The sequence below is a fragment of the Peromyscus californicus genome, unplaced genomic scaffold (genome assembly GCF_007827085.1).
Source record: "Peromyscus californicus insignis strain IS unplaced genomic scaffold, ASM782708v3 Scaffold_21__1_contigs__length_65335640, whole genome shotgun sequence".
Lineage (NCBI taxonomy): Eukaryota > Metazoa > Chordata > Mammalia > Rodentia > Cricetidae > Peromyscus > Peromyscus californicus.
Genome location: NW_026294514.1, coordinates 45,013,584 through 45,025,659, shown reverse-complemented (window position 1 = coordinate 45,025,659; position 12,076 = coordinate 45,013,584). Strand labels below are relative to the sequence as shown.

Here is a 12,076-nt window from a genome sequence, read left to right as displayed (position 1 = left end):
TATGAATCCAGTCTTTTCTCACAGATAGGTAGCCAAATCTTTGAGTCCTGTATCACACAAAAAGATGCAAAACCTGAAGATATCAGTCACTACTAAAAAATTAAACTTGCATAAAATGTAGCTGGTGATCAAAGAACCCTTCATAAATCATTTTCTCCTCTCCATTCTTCCCATGTCTGTTTTTACTCCTTGGGCATTATTAGCTAAGGGTCTACCTAGGCACTGAGTTTTCATTTTTTATGTCGTCTTGCTTATGTATGTCCCTAACCATGGTAGACTTAATTGATGTTGGACATATAGAAATGTTGCCTAATAAGTATAGATACATCCTAGCAAAGAATGAAAGTATTTTTAAACTATACTGAGTAAAAGGGTACTATGTAAATGTACAGTAACTATGTAATAAGATGCAGAATAGTTGCTGTTTTAAAATAAAATAGAAAGAAGAAGTTGGTGGTAACTTGCCAAATTCAAAGGTCACAGATGATCTACATATGTCCCCAGTGTTTTTAATGTGCTGAAACATCAGATTCTTTTGAGAATTTTATTTTGTTTATATATATATATTTTAAGAAAGGGTCTCATGTCGCTCAGGTTGGCTTCTAACTCACTATTTAGCCAAGGCTGCTATTTTCTATTTCCCAGTGCTGGGATTATAGGCATGTGCCAGTACAACCAACTTGTTTTGTTTTGGTTTTAATTGTATCAGTTGGTAATGTTTAGGTTTCAAAGTTGTTTTTTTAACCACTTATGAAATATAGTTTTAGATCCATATATGCCTTGTTGAATGTGTAAAATGAACTCTTGAGAATGTGATGGAGAAACCCTGAGAAAGGGGTGCTGACATTCAGTGTTATGTGAGATACGGGGAACATTGTGTTTCTTGTACTTTGAAGGTTTTGCGGTAGGTTGGGAGTTTTCACAAAATGCTCTTCATTATCAAAACTGTGGAAATTGCCTTGAGTATCTTTAGTGTTGACTGGATGGAGGGGATGGTTAAAGCAGGAGTTGGTGAACACTACTGGATTTCCTTCTACGAGCTTGATACTCTGTTGCATATTTTCTATGACGTCTGTCAAATATACCCCAGAGTATTCATATGGTTTTGTATTTGAACTTTGTCAGACAATGAGTTAATTGAATTAATTCAGTGAGTGCTGTAAATACAAAACTTGCAAGCGTTTCTGGTTTGTCTTCTAGGAAGAAGACAAGAAGAGTCCAGTCAGTTATCCTTCCCTCCTCAGCCACATGACTGCGTCCTTCCTCAACCATCCCTTCCTCCCCATGATAGTAAACACCAAGCTCTCCTCCCCCGCTGTCGAGCTGCTGAGTGAACTGGCGCTGCTTCAGTCATCTTTACCTTGTGACATCCATCTGGTTAACCTACGCACAATACAGACGAAGGTAAACTCCAGCAGGTGTCTGCAGAGAACCGTTTCTTTCACTCTGGACTTGCTTCAAGGGGTAAGGAGGGAGGAGGAAGTTGAGGACGCTTTGGAGCAATTGCTCAGCTCTCATGAGCTTACAGGAGACGTGAGTTCAGTTCCCAGCACCTGGGTTGAGTGGCTTACAACTGCCTGTAACTCATCTTCAGGGGACACTCCACTCTACTGGGCTTTGGGTAAGCACACACACGTACACACACATGTACACACATGCACACACCCACATGCAGAGCAAAAACACACATAGATAAATACAAATCTTAAAATAACACGTAGTAAGCTTCCCTGTGCTCTGTGGAATAATTCCAAGGACTTCCCCTTTTAGCCACTATGCTGTTCATGTGACAGTTGCTCTAGTTTAGAGAATATTCCAGTATTGACTTATTTACCTCTTGGGACAGTCCTGTGTGGTGAGCAGGTCAGAGTTTGCACCTTTTTCCATACATGGAAGCTAATGCTGGGCTTGGATCTCGTAATTAGGGGACAGGGACAGCTCATCAGTCCCAGTCACTTGTTTCATTTACTCCTGTTTGTTAGCCAGTGTTTCTCAAAGTTAGAGGAATACTAAATGTAGTGCTTAATCATTTCTACAGTAGATGCTTTGTACTTCATATCTCTTGTTTGAAAACATTGCAACTTGTATGGAGAGCCAACTTTGAGGATGTCTGAGAGCGAGCATGGGAGGGATGTATTAGGCATCCAGTTTAACTGCTGGTGTGTTTTGGTTTGTATTTATGTCCATCTGGGATAAGTACAGATTTGACGTTTGCCGTCCTTCTTCTGTGTGATGCAGCTGTTTTGATGTTGTGAGTAGGTGCACAGCTGGGTGTAGTGAGTGACAGGGATTCTGTGGGCAGTATCTCACAGTAAATGGCTTCAGCAGAAGAAAGGCAGGAGCTCAACCCAAGATGAGAGATGGATTTAAGAATAAAGAGAGCATGCTGAGTAGAGCAAGGAAGGGGGAATGTCTACACTGTGGATGTGTAGGGCTTTACAGACTTCATGCCCAGGATGAGGAACTTAGGCCAGGCTGTGAAGGAAGCGGTGTGACTTGTAATAAGGAAAGCAGGTGCTGCTGCCATAACTGTATGTGTTTGTGTTGCAACACTTGTTTTGTCCTGTGAGGTAAGCATGCAGGATTTGTCTTATGCCTGTAGGTGCTAGCTAGGCACCGGGCTTACAGCTGTCGGCAAAGAAAACTGATGGCCTTGACTCCTCAGTCCTTTCTAGTAGGAGATTCCAGAAGAGAACTAACAGGAAACATAGACTGAGTGGTGATGAGTGGTAAGGGGGGGAAAGGAGGGCCAAGAGCAGTTCAGAGGTGTCGACGCTAGTTTGCTTGGGGTGGGTAGAGAAGTCCCCACAGAGAAGATGAGAATTGGGGTGGAAGCCTGGAGGGGGTCAAGAAATAAAGGTCCATATTTCTGGGGGGTTATAAGGGACAATGAGAGAATGATCCTGGCAGGATTCAGAACAAGTATGGAAGCTGTGAGGGACACCTGTGGCCAGAATATGGGAGCGAGCTTTGCTCTTGTTCTGGACATGGGATGAGACCTTCTGTTGAACAAGTGAATTGCGAGGCTGTTTAAGCACAGCGGTTCTCAACCTGTGTGTCACAACACCTTTGGCAAACCTCTATGTCCAAAAACATTTACAATATGATTCATAACAGGAGCAAAATTACAGTTATGAATTAGTAATGAAAATAATTGTATGGTTGGGGTCACCAGAACATGAGGAACTGTATTAAAGGGTCACGGCATTAGGAAAGCTGAGAACCACCACTCTAGCATTTTATCTTGTTCTTTTATGTGTGTTTTTTGTTTTGTTTTGTTTTTTGACCCATAAAGACCAGAGTGGCCCATGGAGAGAACAGCCGAGGGTAGGTAGCCTCTTTGAAATAGCATGTCACTAATTCACAAGCTGAAAGGGAACACAAGAATAGAGGACACAGAAGACCCCAGGGCTCAGGCTCCTCTTCTTGGTGTAGATGCAGAGATTGTTAGCAACTTGAGAATCCCAAGGACTTCTAACAGTGAGGAATTCTGGCCACTGTCCCTTGGCCTCATTTGTAAATGACCCCTCTTCTGTAACTGTATTAAAAGTGTGGTTTTCTTGGAACAGCCCAAGTTGCCTGAGTCACTTGGTGGAAGGTAGGGTCATAGCCTCTATAGTCCAAGGCTGGCATTGGTTCTCATATCGCTGATTTTCAATGGTAACTTCTTTGTGGTCATTTGTTGGTTGTCTTCTATGAAGACTATAGAACTCTAATTACTTCCTGTTCCAGTTTGCATCTCTGTTGCTGTGATAAAACACTGTGACCAAAAGCATCTTACAGAAGGAAAAGGTTCATTTCAGCTTACACTTTCAGGATCAGGACCAATCTGTCATTGAGGAAGTCGGGGCAGAAACTCAAGACAGGAACCTGGAGGCAGGAACCATGGAAGAAGGCTGCTTGCTGGCTTACTTCTAGTCTCACATCTAGCTAGTTGTTTTTTTTTTTTTTTTTTAATTGCCCTGGACCACCTGCCCAGGAAATGGTAGTGCCAATGGTGGACTAGATCCTTCAATATCAATTAAGACAAAAGAAGCCCTCAGAGACATAGCCACAAACCAAGCCAAAAAAACAGCTACTCACTCTAGGGCTTCCTTTCCCATGACTCCAGGCTGTATGAAGTTGACAATTAAGGACAACCAAGCACCACACATATGAAAAATCCCATTTCCTACAAGATTAGTTGATAGTCTTGAGCAGCCAGACTCTGTATAGACTGCACCCTACTTACTGCAGCCACCGCCTTCTCGTGGACCTCTCCTTCTCTACCTGCAGCCCAAGAGATGGCTAACTTGGCTTAGTTTGTGAAATGGGGCCATTTCAGATAGACCTGCCTCAAGTTTATTATGAGAAACAAAATGATGCTTGGAAAGGCTATGGGAGACAGAAACACTTAGTAAAGAGGCAGTTGGTTGTGGTGATATATTGTGTCCCCCAAAATATTGTGCACCCTAATAAAGCTTATCTGAGGATCAGAGGAAAAAGTCAGCCACTGTATTAAACATAGAAGTCAGGCAATGGTAGCACATGCCTTTAATCCTAGCATTCGGGAGGCAAAGATCCATTCAGATCTCTGTGAGTTCAAGGCCACACTGGGGAACAGAGCTAGGCATGGTGACACATGCCTTTAATCCCAGCACTAACCATAGAGGTCTGGAGGTCTATACAGACAGAGAGGAAGTGATGTAGCTGGACAGAAAGAGGAAGTGAGATGCAGAACAGAAAGGCATATAGGCGTGAGTATACAGGAAGTAGGTCTCTTTGACTGAGGATTTCCAAGTGGTAAGAATGTGGCTGGCTTCTTTCTGCTTTTCTGATCTCTCAGATTTTACCCCAATATCTGGCTCTGGGATTTTCATTAATAAGACCTTTTAGCAATTCATCTTACAGTTGGTCCTGATGCTGCTTACAGTGTGTGAATGTGGGGGGGAGCAGGTAGAGATTTTGAACAGAGGGAATAGATAATAAATGAACGTCAAGATTTGAAAAGGAAGAACTAAAATGTCAGTGGCATTGTACCATGCCAGCGTGTAACCAGGACTAGAGATGCGAGGCTGCTTTAATATTATTGGATCTATTGGTGACAGTTCCTATGTTAGCTTTGGACTCTAAGCATGTATTTTGAATGGTCACATTTAAACCTATAAAGAGTTGTTTTTTGGGCCCTTAACCTTTGCAAAAAGAAAGGTCATCATTCAGTGAAACCGGTGAGTGTATTGTCTCAACAAAGTTGCTGCTTAAAAATATATCCATTGTAACTCCACAAGATGCCAAAGAAGTGACAGGGTAATGCCAGAAAGGATTGGATAGGCAAGTCCAGAAGCTAGATTTCAATATTCTGAATTGAGTTCTTGGCTTTGTGTGCTGGCAACATTCAGTATACAACAGTGGGATTCACTTGGAGATTGCAACTCATTCCCCCATAAGGAACTATTGATATAAATATTGGTTTCTAAGCAAGACCCAAGGTTTGCACTGGCAGTATGTCAATTAACATTTTCCTAATAGCTCCAAGGACTGCTTGGCCTGATAACAGTAGTGGTCTCTTCCTCCCTGATACCTATAAGTAGTAGCATCGTGGGGGCACCTTTTTTGCCCCTTTTCTATCCTTGGCCATTCAGTTCTAAATTTCAGTCTGGTCATCCTAGCTGCTCATGGATAAAAGAGTTATGGGTTCAGAGAGCAGTGAGAAAGACCCAGGGAGAGCTGGAAGGGGGACAAGAGTGAGAAAGGCTGGGGGGGGGGGTGCGGGAAGGTGATTTTGGGGTGCAGTGTACCAGTCCTCAGATTCTCTGAATCGAGCTCACATGTGGGAACCTGTAGAAACAGAGACTTTGATGAATGTACACATCCCAGAGATCCTGGCTCTGTAAGTTTAGGGAGTAGAGCTGAGAGATTTAATAATGATTTACTTAAAATAATAATTCAGAAAAGTCTTTCCTTTTGAGACTAGAAATTAGTGAGTTACCACCATTTAAAATAAGGGCTAGAGATTAAATCAACGTAAAACCACCTGGTAGACCTGATTTTGAGTCCTGTTTGTGGCCTCAGAAGGTATTTGATTTCTTAGAGTTACCATTTCTGTTTCCCAAAGTCCCAAACTTGCAAGAATGATCCTGTTATTAGTTGATGAGCTTATGTTTTTATATAGGCGTATTTACACTTGCACTTTCTGTATTTGGAAAGTGATTTTGTGCTGTGCTTGTAAGGAGATGACAAGCAGATGTCTCAGGAGCCCTGCCACAGAGTGTAGTGTGGGCTGGCTCATCCCCACAGCTGCCTGTGAGTTTAACTGTTAACCTTCTTGCTCAGTACGCCTCTTCATCCTCGCTTCTTTGAACTGTCTTCTCTTGATCATTCTCTCTTCCCTTTACTCTCAAACACTTCAGGTGAAGGTAGACGAAATTCTAAACAGTCTTAGTAAATAAGAAACACAGCCAAATACAGGGGTAATAGCTGAAGAGATCAGAGAATTAGTGAAGAGCCACTGACCACCCTTTAGCTTACCACCAAGCCATAGCTCCCCATGTGAGAGAGCTTCTTCCTGCCTAACCTGCACTTTTATTGCTTTCCTATTCTGCCTTCTCATTGGCTCTAAGCCCAGCCACATGACTTCCTCGTCACTGCCTGTCTATACAGACCTCCAGGTCTCTATGGTTGGTACTGGGATTAAAGGCTCATGTCACCATGCTTGGCTGTGTCCTTGACCACACAGAGACTCTGCCTGCCATGTGATTGGATTAAGGGCGTGGGCTACCACTGCCTGACTTCTGTTCCTGGCTTGCTATGACGTCTGCTCTCCAGGCAAACTTTATTAACATACAAATAAAATCACATTTCAGCACAAATAAAATATCACCACATTGAAGCTTCTCTAAAAGTTTGAAACCTGGGTAATGTGAACACCACCAAAGTATACTAAGTAGGAAAACCCAGATCACTGGGAAAGGTCAACTCTTTAAGGAAGAGGAAGTCTTGTGGTAAGGATGCTGAAATACTCCTGTCTTAGTTACTCCTCATTGCTATCATAAGATACTGTGATAAGGCAACTTATAAAAACAAAGCCTTTAACTGGGGGCTTGCTTGCAGTTTCCCAGGGTTAGTCCATGATCATCATGGCAGCAGACAGGCAGGAATGATGCTGGAGTGATAGCTGAGACCTTATCTGTTGCAACAATTAGGAGATGTAGAAAAGGAAGGCTCACTGGGAACGTCATGGACTTTGGAAACCTCAAAGCCACCCCCAGTGACACACCTCCTAATCCTTCCCAAACAATTATACCAACTGAGGAACAAACATTCAAGTACATGAGCCTATGGGGGCCTGTGAGAGTCCATGGGAGACCAGCTCTAACCTGCTCTCACCTTTTGAGGGGTTCTTGGGTAGAGGAGAGAAATGAGGAAATATTAGGGTAGAAAGATAGAAAGAGATGAAGAGGAAAAAGACAGAGACATAGGATAGCTTCAGGAGGGCCCTGGATCAATACCCAGTCACTGACCAGAGCTTTATTCCAAAGGGCTTTTTATAATATGCCAAGGGGAGAGACAAAAGACCTCCCCCTTACAAGATCAGCATACAGCCAAGTGTAGACCTTTCCAAACACCTGGTAACCACCCCCATGACCAAATCATCTCTTTATGCAGCCTTGCTGGGTAAAGCAAGCCCAGATTCTCTGACCCTGAATAAGGTCTCACTAAACAGCCTCTGTGGGCCTCCACAGGGGCCATTCCCATTCAAATCAATACAACTCTCCTGGGTAGACAGATCATGCGTCAGAGTTCTAAAGACTAAACCCACAAATTAACCTTGGAACAGAGAGAGCGCGAGCCAGAGAGATAGTTGGTCCAGCATTCAGTTTGGAGATGGAGCTGTTCGACTTTAATGCTTTGAAAAATAATGTGTAGCCCAGATTTTGTCAACTTGTTCCATTATTTATGTTTTGCCATTTTCACTTAATTTGCACGTATTTCTCTTAGGTTCCCCGTGTGATTTATTTTTATTTGTGGTTAACTGTGTTCTTGCAAAAAGTTAACCAATCCTTTCAAAATCGGTGCCACTTTTAATGTGAAACTTTCTTTCTTCACTTGTCTATACTACCGTCCGCACCCCCCCCCCCATGCATGACACTTTGAGGTTTTGGTTTTTCCTTTTTTATAAGAACTGATTGGTGCTTTATTGATCTCCCTAGCCTCTGAAAAGGTGAGAATTGAGGGGGTGGATTGTCCTTTGTTGTACATGTCTAAGAACAACTGCTCACCTTCCCTTAACATCTGTTATCTTACCTTGTTGATCAAAACTGAGAACTGTTACTGGGCATTTTAATGAGTGTCCTGAAAAATGGATTTTTACTGGTTACTTTCCGTCTCAGGACTTGCAGCCAAGTGTGGGATTTTCTAAGGTTTCTCACTGCCAGAATGCAATGAAGATGGATGTTGTGTGAGTTACTAAATATGTTTCTAAAAGTCTAAATTCTGGGAGAATCTGAGCAGTGTAGAGAAGTTTTCCTACACCGTATTTAGGGTATTTAACTGTTCTTAATGTGGGAGCACCTTTGAAGCCCTATGAGGAGACTGTGTACCCCTTGCTCTTTTTGGAGACTCTGGTCAGTTGGGGCTCATCTTGTGCTTCCTCTCAGCATAGAAATAAGAAGAGAGAGACACTGCTGTCCTTTCTTGTCTTCTCTTACAGAAGTGTGGTAGCCATTGAATGGTAAGGTCCCAAGAGTACTGAAGCAGGGTCATGAGTCATTCTTGCTCTCAGACTGTGAGAGAGAATGCTTTGTGGTGGGCATTTTCCTGCATATTACAAACTTGCTAATATTACATTATGTCATTATGTTTGCTAACCATTGTAGCTAGAGTTTTCCTGCCTGGCCCACAGTCAGGACAAATCTTTGTCACCCGCCAGTCCCACAGCCGCTCAGACCCAACCAAGTAAACACAGAGACTTATATTGCTTACAAACTGTATGACCGTGGCAGGCTTCTTGCTAACTGTTCTTATAGCTTAAATTAATCCATTTCCATAAATCTATACCTTGCCACATGGCTCGTGGCTTACCAGCATCTTCACATGCTGCTTGTCCTGGTGGCGGCTGGCAGTGACTCTCGGCCTTCCACTTCCCAGAATTCTTCTCCTCCTTGTCCTGCCTATGCTTCCTCCTGCCTGACTACGGGCCAATCAGTGTTTTATTTACTAACCAATCAGAGCAACACATTTGCCATACAGAACATCCCACAGCAAACCATCCTAAAGGTTATTGTGACATAAAGTGAGTTCATCAGTAAAGACCATTGTATGTATTGTCTGGCTACAGCCTGTATTCGACATGTGTGGAATCACTGTCACTGTCACAGTGGTTGGCCTTTGGTCATTAGAGGGACTCTTCAGGAGTCTAACCCAGCTCCCTGCATTTACTGAAACTCAATGATTATTCAAAACCTCATGACTGGTTTATGGAACCAGACCTCGCTCGGATCCAGCGTTCTCTAATCCCAGCCTTGTCTGAGGGGTTCACTCTTCAGACTAGTTCAATTTTCCCATACTGCATCCTGTCACAGGAATAGCCTCACAGCCTAGCTCTGGGGATGTTGGATTTTATCTCAGGAAGTGACTTCTATAATGGATTTTTGACTGTTGAACACCCAGCCTGAACTCAGTGATTCACCCTCAGATGTGACCTGGCCTATTTCAGAGACAGTTGCCAAGCATAACTTGGTGCAGTTTTCATGGGGTGTATATTTCCCCACACCCCTGTCCTCTGAGGTCCTGATATTAATAACATATTCGTGTATTTTTTTAAAAAAATTAAGCATCTATTTACTTTCTTAGAGCACATAGTGTACCTGCTTGAATGTATAAAAGTTTTCTTGAATACATATTTAAGTTAAATTCAGTTTCCCTACTTTTTTTGATGGTTATCATATTTAAAAATTTTCATAGAATATATTGTGATAATACTTTCTAACTTTCCCCCAACTCCTCCCAGATCCTCCCACCTCCCCACTCATTCAAGAACTCCACACCCATTATTCATTCTTCATCTCTCTCTTTAGAAAACAAATAGACACACACACACGCACGCACACACACACACAAGCACTGAATCAGAAGCTATAATATACAAGCAAAAGACCAGTAAGATGAAAAAAGAAAATCCCAAACAAAGCATATGGGACCAAATGTCTACAAATGCCTTGAGTTTTTTTTTATTTTGGCATCTACTGCTGCGTGTAGGGCCTGTCTTGAAGTATGTCAGCTGCAAATAGCTTCTTTGTTTTGATGGGAGCCCAAGTCACTTCCCTTTCTCATCACAGGGACTGGGTTGACTTGATCACAATCCCGGAAGTCTCTGCTGTCTGTGACTGAGGGTTTAGTTGGGGGCAGTCATTTGCCAGTGTTTACACGTGTCCTCTCCAGAGTGGCTAGTTCAAGAGGGAGTCTCAAAGCCTACCCAAACTAAGCAAAATGAGATTTAAAGTTTACAAAACCACCATTGAGTTCATTTTGAGTTAGCCAACTACTCCTGGGCATGGGCTTGCCCTGAGGTGTGGTAATACACCCCATGGGACTCCATTGGAGAAAACTGATTTTTCCTTTACATGTGAGTGTCAACTGCAGATAGCTTCTTGGTTGAGGGTGGAGCTCATGTCAACTTCCCCCTCTCAGCACCAGAACCTCATCTGACTTGAACCTGTGCAGGTCCTGTACATGCTGCCGTGGTCAGTGAGGTCATATGTGTGTCAGTCCTGTTGTGTCTGCAAGACCCTGTTTCCTTGGAGTCATCCATCCCCTCAGACTCTTAGAATCTTCCTTCCTCCTCTCCTGAACAGATCCTTGAGCCCTGATCCCTGAGCCCCAAAGCGGGGGATTTGATGAAGACATCCCACTCCAGACTGAGTACTCCGAAGTCTCTCACTCTGAACATGGTCTAGTTGTGGGTGTCTGAGTTAGTCCCCATCCACTGCAAGAGGAAGCTTCTCTGATGATGGCTGATGAGACACAGATCTATGAATACAGCAGAATATTGTTAGGAGTCATTTTATTGCTACAGTCCTTTAGCAGAACAGTAGTTTTATGAATTTATGAATAGGAATTTAAATGAAGTTCGACTTCTTCGTGCTCAATGAAATATATAAGTATTGTCTTCAGCAATAGGGCTTTACTTTCAGTTTGTTGAGGGCAACCAGTAGCCTTGGCAGTAGCCCGTGATGTTTGGGGTTTTCCACAGGGCCGCTTTGACCAACGAGTCAACTAGATGAAACCTATTCCTGGCACTGGAAGTTTCACATTAAAAGTGGCACTGATTTTGATGTCTAGTTGGAGCATTCTCTCCTCTGTTATTCAGTCATTCCATTTGATTTCTTGTGTGTGTGTGTGTGTGTGTGTGTGTGTGTGTGTGTGTGTGTAAAAGCTTCTACAGTACTAGGTTAAGTGGCTTTTTGTGAATGCTCCAGAAAGTTAAAAATGCCACATATTTTAGGTTAATAGTGACAAGTGCTTCTAGAAGAGTTTAATTAAGAAGGTATCTAATCTATGAATCCACGTATAGACTGTTTGGGGCTTTGATATATAACTGTAGATATAAAAATGGACAGTTCTCTTTTTCTTTAGCTATAAAGTTATAATGTCAGTGGGGAATTTTATGAATGTGAATTTCATTTGTATTAATTTGTAATGTTTGTAATCATCTATTTAAGTTGATGAATTTCTTTAAAAACACAAATAGCCAAGGGCATCCTACATCAAACACTGGACCACATCTTTTCTAGGTTATTTCATTTCATCTCTATTTTATAGAAATGGGGAAACCTGTCTTTACTAAATGCAGCTACTAAATTGCAGAGCACAGAGTGGCTAAGTCCTGACCCAGGTTCTGAGGCACTCATCTTCGGTTTCTCAACGAGCACATTTTGTCCTTTGAGGCTCTGTGAGCCAGTATAGACAAAATTCCTGCTGGAGTCATCCACAGGATGAGTTCATGCAGGAAGTAGGCAAATATTAGTTCTATTTTATAGACAAATTAACGCTTAAAATAAGTTGCTGTTCCCAGGTGCCACAGTTGGTACAGGATTGA

The 12,076-nt window shown here is 42.5% G+C and overlaps 1 protein-coding gene across 1 annotated transcript in view; it reads left to right on the top strand.

Annotated features, from left to right (window-relative positions):
* Man2a1 (mannosidase alpha class 2A member 1) overlaps window positions 1–12,076 on the top strand; it is a 175,639-nt gene that overhangs the window by 157,597 nt on the left and 5,966 nt on the right. The window contains exon 20 of the mRNA XM_052750223.1: window positions 1,201–1,404. Within this exon, the coding sequence (XP_052606183.1) occupies window positions 1,201–1,404 (204 nt within the window). The remainder of the gene's footprint in view (window positions 1–1,200; window positions 1,405–12,076) is intronic.